Below are 16,629 nucleotides of genomic sequence, written 5' to 3' on the forward strand. Positions count from 1 at the left end.
GATGTCAAGTCACTCCGGAAGTGATATTTGTAACGTAGTCTCTGAACTTGCAGATGAATGTCCCCAAAATCCTACTTCGTTTCATAAAGAGTAAGTAAAAAGTATGTCTTGGACATTGATTGGATGAAGAAGAAAATTTAGGTCACTTGCCCGAAACAAAAGGGATACAGGGGTTAGCCAACAATGATCCATATATACAATTACTCTGAAGGTCTGGAAAGAAAAGCCAACTTAATTGAGTCTTTTTTCCCCCTACCAAACAAAGGATCAGCTGGAAAACTGAACAAAAAAGAATATGTACAAAACAAAAGAAGGAAGTACATGAACAAAATAAAATCCATTGTTGTCTCCCAGTCCTGAGTGGAGGGTTAATGTACTTGTTGTGAGTCCATGGCAAATGCAAATCTCCCTCTATATGCCATTTTGCAGTAGCACATTTGTACAAAGATGTGAATCAAAATTCATCCTGCACAGAGGACAACAATTTGTGAGATATTCCGTAGCAACAAATTTCCTTGCTATATAGACACAGGATTTCAAATTTCGGTATATATCCAATCATATAGTTTCAAAGACCTAACATCCACAAGCAAATGGTGTCACTAAATGTTTTCACAGAAGACATTAAAAGGTTTAGATTATACTAGTTAAAGCTTATCAGGGATCATATATTCAAGAATTGGGATTAGATAAGAAAGAAATAGCTGATCGCATAAGGATAACGCTAGCAGCCATCCATTTGATGCAGGCCCTACACCTCCAATATTCTTTCCAGTACCAGAAAGTACGTGTCAAGACAGATCAACCATTAATCATATTGTCTCATCCAATCTAGCTATTAGAAGTTTTAAATCCTTGACAAGGATAGGGTCAACAGTTTTAGATGGTTTTACGAGTTTCTTAACCAAAATAGCACGTAGCTATGCCTGGTGCGTCCACCAAATCTAAATTCCTGCAACATGACTGAACAAGGCAGAATTACACACAGATTCCTCACTGTGAGTGAGATTCAAGTTATACTGGTGTGATTAGCTCTTGGAGCTCTGACATTGGCTTCAGTCCAAGGCAGAGGCAGACCTTCACCGAGAAGTGGAGGTGGATCCCATGGCTGCTCAGAAATCATACTATCTGATGATGAGGGGATAGATGTAGATAAGGTCGAGGATTCCATGGTTACTCAGAAATGCTGTAGGGCAGTCACTTCTAGATGCTGGGCGTCAAGCCTGAGAGCCCTAAATTTTTGCTGGCCTGCATCAAGAAGAGTGGAATGCCCTAGAAGCATATGCCTACATGAGTAAATTGGATAACTAAATTATCTACAGGATTATGCTCACTAGGAAGTAGGAACATGCCAAATGATTAGAAGAGAGGCATTGCAGTACTGATAAAAATAAGGGTGATATTAAGAGCTGGAACAACCATAGATGCATACATCTAATGAATCATACTATGAAACTTTCTGAGAGGGTTAAGAAGCCCATACATGAAGAGAGATCCGTATCTCAAAGAATCAATTTGGTTTTATACTAAGTAGATCCATGACATAAGTTATATATCTACTAAGGAGGCTTATGGAAAGAATTAAAGCTAACAAGAAGGATCTCAAATTCTCAATATGGCCTTCATTAGTATGGAGAAAGCCTATTGACAAAGTCCCTAGATATTTCATCCAGCATGTTTTTGAGAAGAGAGTGGTGATCAAGAATGAGAATGTGGACTGACAGGAGACCTGTGGGGGGTTAGGGCAAGGAATTCCAAATAATGATTGGGTTAGATCAAGGACCAGCCCTAAGCCTTTATGTGTTTGCACTTATCATGAACGAGTCATCTATTACAATTAAAGGAGCTAAAAGAGCAATAAGCAGGCCTAAGATGGCAGTAGGTAAAGTTGTGAAGAATGACATGTATAGTCTAGCTATTGTGCCAAGTATGACCTCTGATAGAGCCTATTGAAGGGTAAGGATCCACGTTATCAACACCATGTAGCCAGTTTTTCCTGATTTACTGGGTCATCCTCTTTGCTCTTGCTGTCATCTGTCTCTTTTCATTTTTTCATCTTTATCTTTGCTCACCTCATTTCTTCATTTTATTGTTCAATTCTCTTTCTTCGTGTGGATCTCAGTTTTCCCTACTTGTTTTAAAAGGATCTGTGTAACCAACTCTATTCAGTTGCGATAGGGTGAGTTGTTGTTGATAGATGAGAGAATTGTGATGAGAGAGATAATCAAGGGGGAGAAGTTCGTTGAGAGTAACTGTTAAGACGCCAACGTTTGAGGGCAAGGTGAAACTGAAGAGGCGAAGTATTGCCAAGACACCAACGTTGATGGGGATACCATAGGGGAATAAAAGAACTGTAGGGTATCAAACCCAAATGACCATGTTGGGTACAAGGTCAAGTGGCAGGAGCTCATTGGGGGAGCAGCCACATTTCATGTTGGCACTTTTCAGAGGGTATGGCTTAGGTGGAAAGTAGCTGGTTACGATTTTGGTTATATTAGAGGGAAAGGGCTAGGGAATGAGGGAGGTAAGAATAGCAGGTGAGTGAGATAGGTGTGAGCTAAGCTCACAAGGGAGAGGGGAGCTCTTGGTTGGGCCAATTAGTGTTGGTATTCAGGTTGGGGGAAGCCTTGTAATTGCATTTGCTGTTTATCAATTTCACTGTTGAAGTTATTAAGCCATTTGGCTTTTCTTCAAGCTTTTGGTTACCTACCAGTGGCAGTGTGCTTGTGGTGTTGTGACATCGTATTTCGCAGGTGAAAGTTTTATCTGTAATCAACCAGGGATTGATTGAGGTACTTATCAGTAACCTACAAAGATCGAGACATAGGTCCTCCTTTGTTGAGGAAAATGTTCAGCAATAAGAAAGCTCTTATATAAACACATCTAAACCAATTGTGCAGGGGTGCTGAAATTCCAGCAACTTCTGAATTAAAGTTTTACACAGAGGTGGGAGCAAACAAGCAGGCAAGGAAGGCTCCCCAGTCTCACTGGTCTCACCTGAGACTCTCTAGGGAATCCGAATGTTAATGTGCTACAGCACACAATTGAAGAAAAAGAAAACAAGACAGATTATAACGACACGCCCATTATAGAACCAATTTTTCTAATTCAGTTAGTCATGTAACCCCTTTGTCACATATAAGATACTATATGGGGGATCAACAATATAATAAGTGTTGAGGAGGATGAATTAAAACAGGAATTTGGCATATACCTCTTCCATAAGTGTCAAACAAGCTGATTAACATATTATTTGACCATATTTCGCCACTTGTCCTTAAGATCAACCTGAATAATATAGATATCTGATGAGAAATTGCGAGTTATGACTCCTGAAAATGGAAGTAAATGACAAAATTACCTCAGTTCTCTCATCAAATATGTATCGGTAGCTATTTAAGATGAGTTTCCAATTCCCTTTTCCATACCTTTAGAGGAAACCAGATATTAGACAATAAACCTCATCAAATAAAAGCCAAAATAATTTTCAAGAGACGAGCACCGGTGAATTCTAGTGGCAAAGTAATATCTAATTGTAAAATCATGTTTGAAGTTAAAAAAAGAAAAGAAATATAAAGTAAAGCCAACTTGATATCTCAATCTTATGAAATTAAAATCGACAGAAAGTATGTGTCCCTTTTCTTGGCGAATACGTACTTTTCTACACCAGTGCTCAAAGTTTCCTCTTCCAACGTACTCCATTTCTTCCGTCTCCTTCTACCAAATTTAGTGAGGTCAAGCTTCTTCAAAGGAGAAACATGAGGCCTTTTCTTTGGGCTAGGAAGGTGATATCTTGTTGAACATTCAGAAGAGTTATACTGCAAACAGAAAAGCTTAATATATTAAGACAGAAGTAGATATCAAAGCAAACCTTGAATTAAGCATGTCTGGACAAGACTGTTTACAAAATGATATGTATCATAATTTTACAAGCACTAAGAATTCTTCACAAAATGGAGTGTTTTGAACATGGTTGTTAGTGTAATATACATGCACTAGCAAAGGAATAAGCACTTGCTTTTCTCCACCAAAGGCTTCCAATGTTTGCATTAATGCCAGGGAAGGAACCAGATAAAGTGGTAAAAAAAACTGCATTAATGATGCTGTGCTCCCAGGAAAACAGACCATGGATGAACCATTACACCAGAATAAAGTGGTCAAAAGATACCTCAAAAAAAAAGGCAGCATTATCCTGCTCCATTAAGCTCGGTCTCTGAACATCTTTCTGCTGTAGATGGCTATCACCACAAACCTCTTCCTTGGCTTCAATGGCTCTAACACCCTCATCAAGACAGGATTCCAAATCCATCACGTTTTGGTTTTCTTTTAAGGGCTCAATATTCCTCTTTTTATAAACAAAACCAGAAATAACTCTAGATGCAAAATTTAATGCTTCCGGAAGAGGATCTTTCACCAATTCACGTAGTTCCATAGAGCTCACATTAAGCGCTTCCTGAACTCTATTAACTTTAGCAGTCATCCCTTCGCCAATTTTTTCTGCAAACAAAAGTTTTGCTTCTTTAGATGTTACTGAGCCGAATTACAAATTTTCTGTATCCATGTGGAAAATGGATAGTTTTAAGTAACTCAGGCTTGAAAAGAGAAGGGAATACGAATTTAGAAAATCATTGAATGAAAACCAAGACATTGTGCATTGGATGAAAACAGAAATGAACAACAAGACTAAACCTAATTCTGGAAGAATCTCTTCATTGTTGTTCGCCGCAGAATCTACAAGCATATTGCTACAATTATCTCCAGATGCAACTCTTTCATCATTGTTCAACTCCTTCGGCAGGTCAACTAAATCCAAAACTTTGTCTCCAACTCTATTGTCTGTGGAAGGGTGATCCAAACTTAATTTGGATGATTGAAGAATCTCTTTATGGTTGTTCACCGCAGAATCTACAAGCATATTGCTACAGTTATCTCCAGATGCAACCCTTTTATCATTATTCAACCCCTTAGGCAGTTCAACTAAACCCACAACTTCGTCTCCAACTCTATTGTCTGTTGAAGGATGATCCAAACCTAATTTCGATAATTGAAGAATCTCTTTATGGTTGTTCGCCGCAGAATATACAAGTATATCGCTACAATTATCTCCAGATGCAACCCTATTATCATTGTTCAACTCCTTTGGCAGGTCAAGTAAACCCACAACTTCGTCTCCAACTCTATAATCTGTTGAAGGGTGACTGAAACCTAATTTCGATGATTGAAGAATCTCTTCATGGTTGTTCGCTGAAGAATCTACAGGCATATTGCTACAATTATCTCCAGATGCAAATCCATCATCACTGTTCAACCCCTTATGCAGGTCAACTAAACCCACAACTTCGTCTCCAACTCTATTCTCTGTCGAAGGGTGATCCAAAATTGGCACTTCTTCCTTCCCCGCGTTTATCATTTCAGCAGAAAACTCCAGAAACGAAGGGCCCATAGCTTCCCGAGCCTCCTCTAGATAGTCCCTGACCAATTTAAGAGCATCACCGCAGGTGTCTTTCGTCAAAAGCTTCTCACGAACAATTTCATTCCATGTCGCTGCCTCAATCTCTTGCCTCCAATCCTTCAACCTCTCTGAAACCAAACCAACATTTCCCCACACTTCCATCTGATGAATCCTACGCCTCCAAATCTTCTCAACTGCGTCAAGAAAATGATTATATCCATTCACTTTCTCTCTCAGAAACCTAACCGAGCAATCCACTGCCACTGCACAGTAAGCCGCCTTCATCGAATCCAGTACTGCTTCTCCTTCTCTAGAATCTAACTCTTCAATCATTTCAAGAGATTCCATAGTCCTTTCTGAGACAAAACCAGTTGAGATTTCCGATAGAATTCTTCTCAGAAGTATTGTCTTCTTCAGGAGAGGGTTGTCTGGTAAAGGAAGAACAGTAAGTAATGAATTCACTAGACGATCTTCGATTGGTTCTCTGATAATAAATTCGAGGATCCATCCAGATAATACTGGATCCATGAAGATCAAGTTATAAACCTAGTTTCAGAATACAACCAAATGAGCAGCATATCACGAGTTGTAAAATGGCGCGTAATGCTGAAACCAGATGCAATTCTTTCTTTCTTTTTTTGAAAAACCTGTTCTTTCTCTTCTCTGTTACTTTACGGCGTGTAAAATGAAAATATAGAAAATAACAACATTAAATATTTTGAGCATTTTACATGTAGGTCCTCTTCTTAGAGGATAAACTAACGTCAAGTTTACGTTTGGATTCCAAAGCAAGTTACACCGTCTTCCGCCGTTAATTTTTTTCTAATTTTAAATCGAGACGAAAATTTTTAATAACCGCAATACCCACCCTTCAGCCTTCTCCATGGATAGCAAAGTTGCAAGAGACAATACATTCAACCATTCATCATTTTTTGCTTCTGTGTTCAATCTTCGAAGTATGATCCTGTCTATTTGCAAGGGAGAATCGACAATTTCATAATGGTCTGCAGGAATTGCTGATAAGAAAATCGTTGTTTGGCCTGTTAGGGATTCAAATTCTAAGACCATTTTGTTCAAATTTAAACCACACTTAAAATTCAGGGGTCTCTGCACGATATCTTTGTTGATTGGGGTATCTGGAGACTGATTCAGGGTTTCTCCGCTTGTTTTCTTTGGTTGGAGGTTTAGATTATGCCTATTTGGGGTTTTTCAACGCGTCATTTTCTTTAATGTCCTTTGATCTTTCGGATCTGTTTGATTTTTCTTTTATATTGTGCTTATCTAGGTATCAGTTGTAGACTTAAACTTGCCTATGGGAGTTGGTGTTGGGGTTTCGTTCTACTTTTGCAGTCGAGTTGCTCGGATCTGTTTGCATGAATAATATTTCTGCTTAAAAATCTGTTTCAATTGATTAATTGGGATTGTTTCATGTTTTATTTGATGCGCATGAGTAGATTTTTTAGCTTGTGTTAGGCTTTGGGAGGATTGGTCTTCGTTATCAATACGTATCCTTATGAACCTGGGGGGCATTTCTATTTTCTTTGGAGTTGTCTTGTGCTTCCCTTCTTGTGATATTGTTGCAACAGATTTCCCACCTGCGATAATGAAACATGGGGCTTATTTTCACAAAGCTTAAAACTGTTTAAGAAGAAATGAGTTGACTTGAGGGTGAAGGGAAGTGTGCTAAAGCTGAAAAAGGGAAGAAGATGAATGCTGGGCAAAAGTAGAAGAAATTAGGAAATTTGACATTTGAGTTGATATGTCACATCCTTGGGTAATTAGAATTCAGAATTACAAGCTCATTCTTCCTTTATGATATTTATTTTGGATGAATTTCTTCCTTTATAATTTGTTCAACTAAATTTCTTGCAGAATTTTTTTCTTTAAGAAATCCATCCATACTTCGCTGACTGCGAGAATCTTCCTTTCTACAGTTTCTTCATTGGTGGTTAGCTGAAATATTGTCAACTTATTGGAGACCTACTTGTCTATTAAAGAAAAGCAAGATCTGAATATCATTTCCAGGAGTTGCTAGTTTTCATAAACATTCCAATAAAAGCCAACAACATATTGACAAGAATAGAGCAACAGAGAGATGAGTGCAGGTAAGTTCCTTCATTTTCTGAGAATGATTCTATGGGAAAAAGATCTGGGATGTGTGTTAGTGTTGAATTTAGGCCTTGTTACTTTGTTTTCCTTTTATTCTTATCATCTTGCTTTGACAGACAACTGATTTTCCTAACATTGTCATAATATTCCAGCACACCCTCCCTTGGATGGGTGTAACTGGTGATGATATACAAATTGTCATAATACTCCAGCACACCCTCCCCTGAATGTAGTTCAGCATGCCCTTTTCAATTTGGCAACATGGAAGAGTGATGTGGTATTTCTGTTCGTTGGATGTTTAGAAAATGTTGTGGGTTGGGTAAGTGTCAAATTTAAGATGGATTCAATTTATCCTTTATATGTAGGCAGACACTACCTTCTATGTCCATGCACCCAACAACAGTTCATTCGTAGTCCTTGATTTTTTTCGATGCCTTGTTTAGCCACTTGCTAGAGTTTTGGATTGGCTGAAATTTGATAGATGATGGAGGACCTTGGGGTCCACCAGTGTCAAAGTTTCAGCCCCATCTAAATTCTGAATTATCATTTGTCAATTATTGGTGGGCATGCTGTTCTTCCAGCAGGTGAGGGTTTGCCAAGTCCCTATTCTCAAATACGTTTTCTGACGCCATTTACTATTTCCTGCTATTTTGATCACTGGTAAAATTTCTGGTCATTGCAGGTGGTGCATTTGGTGGGAATCGAGGATTGAGACCAGTACCCCCAGAAAAAGGCATTTTTCCTTTGGATCATATGCATGAATGTGACCTGGTATGTTACATGATGTTCTGATTAAGCCCCATCATTTTTCTAGTGCTTTGGCGAGCAATGAAGTAAGTAATTAGTGCAAATGATCAGCTTATGTCAAATTCGTAAATTTTACATTTGCTTGATGTCACTAAACTCATTCTTGACTAAGTTTGAAAACTGACGACGTTTCAGGAGAAGAAAGAGTATATTACTTGTCTCAAATCCTCTGGCTATCAATCTGAAAAATGTAGGCTCTTCTCAAAAAGTACTTGGAATGTCGAATGGAAAGGTTAGTAAGTTCTGTATTGTCCAAAGAAATGGAAGATTACTTTTTTGCTCTTTAGGATAGAAATAGCACTGCCTAAGTAGGGCCTATTGAGGTAGTTAGTAGACAAAATGGGCACCACATCATCCATTCAAGTGCTTAGTTGTATCCATACAAATGGCTGACAACATCTGGGGACACAAACATTTTAGCTTGTATCGAATACTATTAAGGGACTAGGAACATTGTGTTTCCATTGTATATTTGGAGGTGGCACTGCTGTAATCAGCGGAGCACTATGCAAGATTGAGAATATTTCGGGTTCTTTAGTCATCAAATCTAATATTAAATTCTTTATTGGAGAGAATATGATAACTGGAGTTTTAGTTTTCCAGCCTGACATCTCCACAATATGCTCTAGAGAATGATTTTTTTAATTGAAAAACTTTTAAGGGTGGTTTAAAGGTATTCGGGTATTCTTAATTTTGCCTCTTATTTGCTCTTTAGGAAGATTACCCCTCTCTGATTCCCTCAATTTGTTAAATTTTGTAGGAAATCTGACCAATGTTACCTTTTGGGATCACCAGGAACTTAATGGCAAAGCAAGATATGTCTGAGCTTGGATTTGGCAAGGAATCTGCTGATAAGGCATCTGAACAGACAGTTGAAAAAGTTGGTGCTACTCACAGTGCTTTGCCTGTTCCAGGGTAAAACTGTAGCTACTTCTTGAGAGACTGAAGGAATCTGTCCATGGAACTTGGGTCTGCCTTTGATAATTTAGGATAGGAAGATATTGATCACAAAAATGCTATCAGGCAGAAATATAAAGTGAAAATAGTAGGTATTTTCCTCTTTTGCAGCGGAATTGATAACAAACTATGATATTTAGTGTTAGCATTTTGACCTTTTAACACATAGAGTGGTTGTGGCAACTCAGGTTTGAAGGGTTTCACAGCATTTGATATAACCCGTGCATACATAAACAAAATTGCTTTTGTTCTTACATTGTTTTTTTCATTTTAGCATCCTTGGAGGAGGAACTGGAGACAGGCCATGAGGGAGTTGTAGCAATTGGGGGCGTGGTTTGTCTACAATGACACAGCCCACAACGTGTACCTCAAGCTGATCATAACCTGTAATGAAGCTATCTTGAGCTTTTGGAGATATGTTTAATAATGGGTTTCAAGTTTTCAATGCACTTATTTGAGGGTGCAGGTGGAATGATCTTGTAGAGAACACAGCCAAATCTACTTTGAGTGATCGTATTAGATATGGGGCTGCACACGTCTTGTGCTGTTGAGCAAGGGCCAAACTGATCATAATTCTATTTCTGGAGCCCCAAATATTTTGCAGTGGCAGAAATCCATTCAGGTTGATGTTTATGCAGTTGATCTGCGAATCTGGAAGCAACAAAATAGTAGTTAAGTAATGGTTTAATCCTGAGTGCTGTGTCTTAAATTGATTGGGGGATTCTAAGGGTTGTCTTATCAAATTGTAAATATTCTGTTTTCTTATTAAATGAAAGGATAACCATCTACTGCGGAAGAAAATTTAGCATAGACTGTGGGAGGGACTCTTGAGTCTGTTTTGGACTTTGGAAGGGAATGTTGAGCCTTTCTTGAACGTGACAGGGTGCTAGAGCGACCAGGGTTAGGTAGGGGAAGATTGAAATCCATTGTAACATTACTTTGTAGTACTTTTGTCTCTCAAATGGTGTCAACACTCATTGGAAATTGAGCATATAACAATGGCTATTTTTTTTCCGAGTATTGTATAGTACTGGTTAAGATATTGAGAAATTTTTTGAGATGGTCTTATTTTAAAAAAGATTTATTTATATTTTTAAAAGAGTTTTATTCAAATGAATTTTATTTTTAAAAATAATTATTTTTTAAATTTTGTGATTTTTTCTGCCCAACTAATATTCTACTATAAACTATCGAAATTACCCTTAGGCCTTTCATTGCAAATGATGAAATTGACAAATGATAGGAGGACTGAAAATAACAAAAGACGACAAGAGATTGAAGGAATTTGTTTGCTTCTCATAAGTTTTTATATAAAAGATTTTCACACATGTTTTTATATAAAAAGATTTGGGGGTAATTTGGGTAATTTTTGTAGAATAATAGTTGAGCAGAAAAAATTATTACAAAATTTGAAATTTGATATTTATTTTTTAAAACATGAGATTTTATATTAGTGGATAGGGTATCACATATGTGGTTCGTCCACAAAGGTTGAACCATAACCTCTTCAATCTCTACGTAACCTGTAACTCATAACTTCTTTATTAAAAAGTGTGGTTCGTCAGTAAAGGTTGAACCATAACCTCCGGTTTGCAGATATTAAACTAAGGGTAAGATGGTCATTTCGTCCACCTAAATCCCAGGGGATAATTTTATCCAGGTCGATCCAATGCTTTCCAGTGTTCGTCAATTCGTTTTAGTGAGCTTCACTCTGCAGTTGGCATAGATGTTGCAGAGCCCCAATACTCAACTCATCAACGATGGCGTCTCTGTCTCTTTCCTTAGCCACTTCTTCTTCTCTTCGTCCACCGTCACTTTTTCTATTCCTAGAGGAGAAGAAAGGCAAAGGAAAATATAGGTTAATTGAGGATTTCGACGGCTTTGGGTTTCCCCGTCCGGCATTTTCTTCGCCTGTGAGAAATAGAGCTACTTCTCCTTCCTCCTCCTCATCTTCATCTTCGGTTCGTACTTCGGGCCCTAAACGTGGGCCTCCTGCTAAGAAGCGGCTTTGGAAGTCCGGGGATTTTCCTGGGATTTCTGAAGCTTCGGTGCCCAGCTCTTCTAGAACGCCCATCAAGAACATCAAGAAGAGGCTGGATAAAAAGAACAAGGCGAATGCTTGGGTGAACACCGTTACTGAAGCATTGTCTGAACGAATCCAGAAGAAGCAATGGGAAGAAGCCCTACAGGTTACCACTCTTTTTCCTCACAAATTATGATTGCTGGCCTATCTTCTGATGGATTATGTGATTGTGCTTAGGTTATGAGCTTTTGATTAATTTCTTTTTGAAGCCCAAAAAAAAATGCCTCGGGTCTTTTTGGTATCATTTCTCATTCTCTATTTTACCTGAGATTAGAAGAAATGAATATAAGAACCATTTTTGGTTAAAAATAAAATATGGTTTGGTAACTTTCGTCCAGAATAAATTGGAATGAGAAATAACTTTGGTATGCTAAGATAAAAAATTTGATAGAAAAGATGATATTGAAAATTGAGAACACATCCTTAGTGTTTGTTATTTCAGGAGTGAGAAAAAGGAGAAACAATGGTGTGTGTTTCCATAAAAAGAATGTATGTTTACTATTATACAATCAATTTGCATTTGGATTTTAAGTGGGTTGTGCAAAAATGAAAAAAATGAGTTTTTTTAATCTAAAATCCATATTAGCCAAAAAGTCTAATTATGGATTTAATTAATTTTTTTTAAATAGGATTTAAATTAGATACCCTCAATTTGCATTTTGTTTTTAAAGTGGCTTGCCCAAAAAATGAATAGAATGAGTTTTTGACCCAAAATCCATAGTAGACAAAAAAAATCTACTATAGATTTTGGGGGTGTTTTTCTATTATTTTTTTCTCTTTTTTAAATAGGATTTAAAATGGACATAAAAATATTAAAAAAAAAAAAAAAAAAATGAGATATTATACCAAAAAGAGTTTTAATTACGGAGTTGTTCTTCAATAATCGAAACAATTTGCTTTATTGTTTATTACACTGAGGTGACAATGTTATTTCAAGTTTATATTGGATAAATAGCCATAAATCACGACATGGCACTAAGATGATTAAACCAAACAATCATGAAAGTTTGTCTGATAACTCATGATAAAATTAGCATAACTCTTTGAATATTGAATTCCATTCTTGTAGAAATGATATAGAAGAAAAAAGGTGATCTTGCACAATAAAGTAAAGCAACATGGATAAACAAAGGTCGAAGATGATCACACAAGATGAAACCACTGACAAAATTATCAAGGACCTCACAAGAAAACAGGGTGTTCATCTCAGTTGGATAGATATACCATCACTTGGTCATTTGAACATCTAAAGTTCCCTTTGACTATGTGACCTTTAGATATTTATACCTCTAGGGTGGAGATGACCAGCCATAAATTCTAACCCTAGGTGAGATGGTAGCCACCTAATACCTATATCCAGAATTGCTTTTTAGCTTACCTTGACTACTAAAATGCCCCACAAGAATTAAGGAACAAAAATACAGAATTGCCATTATATAGAACAAATCAAAGTTGGTTTTGCCAAAAATATAAAGAAAAACAGATAAGGTTTTTCTTAATAAATAAAAACCATTTTACCATTAATCTTTTCAAAATGCATTCTTTAGCACTCAACATCCACATAATCTTTTAACGGATGGACTCCCCAAATTTAAAGTGTATTAACCATAGACAGACTAGTCCTCACATCTCCCATAGTGTTAGCAATTTTAATTTGCACCCTTCAACCCCATCATAGTCCAATAATGCATATTTAAATAAATAATACATTATGATGGGTGCTGTCAAGTAAAAGAGTACATAGTGGTTTAAACTAGATGATCATTCACAAAACCAGTCCAAACAATCCAATGGACCAAATAATTACATAAACCACAATAAATAATAAATGCCACACAAACAGATAAATTTAGAAATGTCCAATGTTAGTGTGCAAATAACATATGTAATCACATGTGTTTGGGTGACATAATTCCTCCAGTTTACTCTTCCAATTTCCTTTGCTAAGAATGCATCTGATGGTTTTCCTGTCGTTTGAAGTGTTCACATCAAGTTGCTTTGTGATTGCTGTTTCCCTTTTGTTGGTGTTGTATTTGCTGAACTTATTCTCCTGCCCATGGAACTCTGTATCAATGATATATCTGATGTTGTGTAGGTTTTTGAGATGCTCAAAGAACAACCTTTTTATCAACCAAAGGAGGGAACATACATGAAACTTTTGGTTCTCCTTAGTAGATCTGGCCAACCTCAACGGGCCCATCAACTCTTTGATATGATGGTTGAAGAAGGATGCGAACCCACCCCAGCACTGTACACAGCATTGCTCTCAGCTTATTGCCGTAACAACCTGATTGATGAAGCATTCTCAGTTCTCAATCAAATGAAGACCCTACCCGGTTGTCAGCCTGATGTTTATACCTACAGCATCCTCATAAAGGCTTGTGTTGATGCATTACAGTTTGAGCTAGTTGACACCCTGTATAGAGAAATGGATGATCGCTTGATAGCTCCAAATACTGTCACACAAAATACAGTCTTAGGTGGTTATGGGAAAGCTGGTAAATATGACCAGATGGAGAAAGTGCTACAGGGGATGCTTGAGAGCACTAACTCCAAACCTGATGTCTGGACCATGAACACTGTTCTAAGTGTATTTGGCAACAAGGGTCAGATCGAGATGATGGAGAGATGGTATGAGAAGTTCCGCAACTATGGAATCGAGCCAGAAACACGCACTTTCAATATTCTGATTGGTGCTTATGGGAAGAAAAGGATGTATGATAAGATGTCAACTGTAATGGAGTACATGCGCAAGCTGTCCTTCCCCTGGACAACCTCGACTTACAACAATGTGATTGAGGTCTTTGCAGATGTTGGGGATTCAAAAAACATGGAGTATACGTTTGACCAGATGCGTGCAGAGGGAATGAAAGCAGACACTAAGACTTTCACCTGCCTTATTAGTGGGTATGCTAATGCTGGCCTCTTTCATAAGGTGTTGAGTTGTGTCCATTTGGCTGGAAAGTTGGAAATACCTGAAAATACTTCATTCTATAATGCTGTAATTTCCGCATGTGTAAAAGCAGAAGATTTGATGGAGATGGAAAGAGTTTTCAAGCATATGAAGGATAAGAACTGTCCCCCGGATTTCTCAACGTACTCTATTATGATTGAAGCATACAGAAAAGAAGGTATGAATGACAAGATCTTTGATCTAGAACAGGAGAAGCAAGTGATGGTTGCCAATGGTTTAGAAATTGACTGATGGAAGTAGGAATGGACATAGCTGGATGATCTGGTAAAAAAAAATGCAGAGCATAACTGCTTGCTGGGAGTCAGATTGGGCGAATAGCAAATTAAGTTGCCTTTCAAAAGTTATGCTGGGGTCCATTAGAAAACATGCCAAAGGTAACCAGCTATTATTATTATTTAATATTTTTAGTGTGATAACTGCCCCATCTGTTTACTGTTTCAGAATAGGAACATGCTATAATGAATGTGATATAACTACATTGTGACAGCCATTATATTCTAGTGCAGTTCCTGTTGCATGTATTTTTGAATATTGAAACACATGATGCTCTCTTCAAATTATGGCGGGTCTTTTTTGTTCATGCTGAAATTTCCATGAAGTTTTAGCTTTATCACCATGTGCTGTATTTTTGGTGTCCACCATACTGTCTATGAAGATTTTTGTTTAGTGGTTATGTTTGTCCTCCAGTTTCATGTGTTTACTTATATCCTTTTGCTTGTTACTGAATTATTTTAGTTTCCTTCACTTCAGGGATGACATCTTAAGTGACATTTCATGACTTCCTAGGAAATTCAAAAATGTAGCAGTAGAACATTTCTCAAAAAGAAATTTAGAGTATATGATTGACTCAAATTGATGAAATATAATTTATGGTTTAATTTTGTCTCATGTAATTTGTAAATATATAATTAATGTTGTACATATTAAAGGTAAAGATTAATAGGATGAACAACCAAGTTGGTTTGAATAGAAGGATATTTTCTGACAGGCAGCAATGAGGATTTGATGTTCAAAGAGGAAACACAGATTTTGGCTTTTCTAGTATGATCTCATCTCAATATCATCAAATCCATGGATGTATACATTTTTCTTTCTTTTTCTGTATCGGTAGCAGAAGGTCAGTTTTACCAAACTGGAACATAAAGATCTCTTGCAATTTGGTCCCTCGTTGCGATAGAATCAGAGAATGCTGGAATCATCCACCTTCATTGTTCTTGAGAGCAACCGATGCCTGGTAAATGGTTGAACTTGGTAGATGATACTCTATGACAGGTGTAGATGATCAGGCTTACAACTTTTTTTGGCTGCACAGGATGATCCATTTGGATGGAAAGTATAGGATGAGGCTGTATTTGAATCTTGACGGTTAAGACTTCAATGTGTTCTGATGGCTTGTTGCTTAATATAGTATAAGTTGACCCCGGTGTTCAGTTACAAAGCTTTCAGGTATAGTTTGAATTTCATTGCTTGTAGCAGTCAGACTGGAAAACAGAGTGGTAATACCATGATGTAAACACAAATCAGGTCCTCCTCTTGGCAAATTAGGATGTGGATTTGTATACATCTTAGTTTGATAAAGCTTTGATGGTTCTTCCTGAAGGCTAATATTTTACTGTAGTAGGTTACAGTTATTAATTCTGAGTTGGTGCATGGTCGTTGTTGCTTTATTTTTGTGTAAGTCTAATTGCATGAGGTAAGCATTCTAAACCTGTTTCGGGGGCCATTGTGAAACTATTGGCTATTAAGTATGCTGTGCCTTTTGTCTGATATATGCCAGATGTGTACCTGCTCGACAATTTTCTAATTGTTTCCCGGTGCTGTTCGCCTGATGTCTGTTTATCATGCTCGTTCGGGATCCCAGTGATGTTGCTCTGGTATAATTTTCTTGGTCCTCTCGCTTCTGCATGAGAGTCTCATTCCTTCAATGATTTACTTATTGAGAAGGTGCCATGTTTGAGGTCAAGTTTCCCGTCTGTTACTTCTAGCATTTTGATGTAGTGTTCGTGTTCCTGCTGACCACCATATTAGAGATGAAACAGAGCAAGGAGCCTGAGGAGCTGTGTTCTCCATCTCCCTTGCACTATCACAGGTTTGAACAGATACATATGTCCTTTAAAATCGTTGAGTATGGAGGACATGATCTAGATATATCACATGTCAGATTTTTAGTTCAATCAAATATCTGTGTTTGTATTGACACTTCTGTGTGTATCTATGCATCTGTACCAGTATTGTAGATTTTATTGT

General features: G+C 37.4%; 2 protein-coding genes and 1 pseudogene across 4 annotated transcripts; 2 read left to right on the top strand and 1 right to left on the bottom strand.

Moving 5' to 3' along the window:
• Positions 1-67: 67 nt before the first annotated feature.
• LOC149008594 (uncharacterized) lies at positions 68-6,104 on the bottom strand. 2 transcript variants are annotated; one of them, XM_089166107.1, is made up of 6 exons: positions 4,690-6,104; positions 4,169-4,497; positions 3,658-3,818; positions 3,362-3,428; positions 3,215-3,288; positions 68-466 (listed from the first exon to the last, which is right to left on the bottom strand). In XM_089166107.1, exons 1-5 carry the CDS (start codon positions 5,978-5,980, stop codon positions 3,250-3,252), a joined length of 1,887 nt encoding a protein of 628 aa, XP_089022233.1. In that variant the 5' UTR covers positions 5,981-6,104; the 3' UTR covers positions 68-466; positions 3,215-3,249. The 2 variants fall into 2 exon arrangements, with proteins under 2 accessions (XP_089022233.1, XP_089022235.1); XM_089166109.1 differs by lacking the exons at positions 68-466; positions 3,362-3,428 and having other exon boundaries at positions 3,271-3,332.
• Positions 6,105-6,330: 226 nt separating this feature from the next.
• LOC149008595 (uncharacterized) lies at positions 6,331-10,320 on the top strand (annotated as a pseudogene). Its single transcript, XR_016175266.1, has 4 exons — positions 6,331-7,557; positions 8,244-8,332; positions 8,504-8,600; positions 9,164-10,320. The product of XR_016175266.1 is annotated as an uncharacterized LOC149008595 (transcript).
• A 667-nt stretch (positions 10,321-10,987) lies between these two features.
• Positions 10,988-16,623, top strand: PPR2 (Tetratricopeptide repeat (TPR)-like superfamily protein). The gene is made up of 3 exons (XM_089166606.1): positions 10,988-11,514; positions 13,504-14,756; positions 16,160-16,623. The coding sequence occupies exons 1-2, from the start codon at positions 11,086-11,088 to the stop codon at positions 14,611-14,613; spliced, it is 1,539 nt and encodes a 512-aa protein (XP_089022732.1). The 5' UTR covers positions 10,988-11,085; the 3' UTR covers positions 14,614-14,756; positions 16,160-16,623.
• Positions 16,624-16,629: the final 6 nt, after the last annotated feature.

The sequence above is a fragment of the Hakea prostrata genome, chromosome 8 (assembly GCF_041222555.1).
Source record: "Hakea prostrata isolate BN-2017 chromosome 8, UWA_Hpros_2, whole genome shotgun sequence".
Classification (NCBI taxonomy): Eukaryota; Viridiplantae; Streptophyta; class Magnoliopsida; order Proteales; family Proteaceae; genus Hakea; species Hakea prostrata.

Coding starts and splice junctions, on each gene's coding strand:
- LOC149008594 (XM_089166107.1), bottom strand. CDS start 5,980: ATGGATCCAGTATTATCTGGATGGATCCTCGAATTTATTATCAGAGAA. Junction 4,498..4,689: donor AGAGATTCTTCCAGAATTAG/GTTTAGTCTTGT, acceptor TTTTGTTTGCAG/AAAAAATTGGCGAAGGGATG. Junction 3,819..4,168: donor ATGCTGCCTTTTTTTTTGAG/GTATCTTTTGAC, acceptor TTCTGTTTGCAG/TATAACTCTTCTGAATGTTC.
- PPR2 (XM_089166606.1), top strand. CDS start 11,086: ATGGCGTCTCTGTCTCTTTCCTTAGCCACTTCTTCTTCTCTTCGTCCA. Junction 11,515..13,503: donor AATGGGAAGAAGCCCTACAG/GTTACCACTCTT, acceptor GATGTTGTGTAG/GTTTTTGAGATGCTCAAAGA.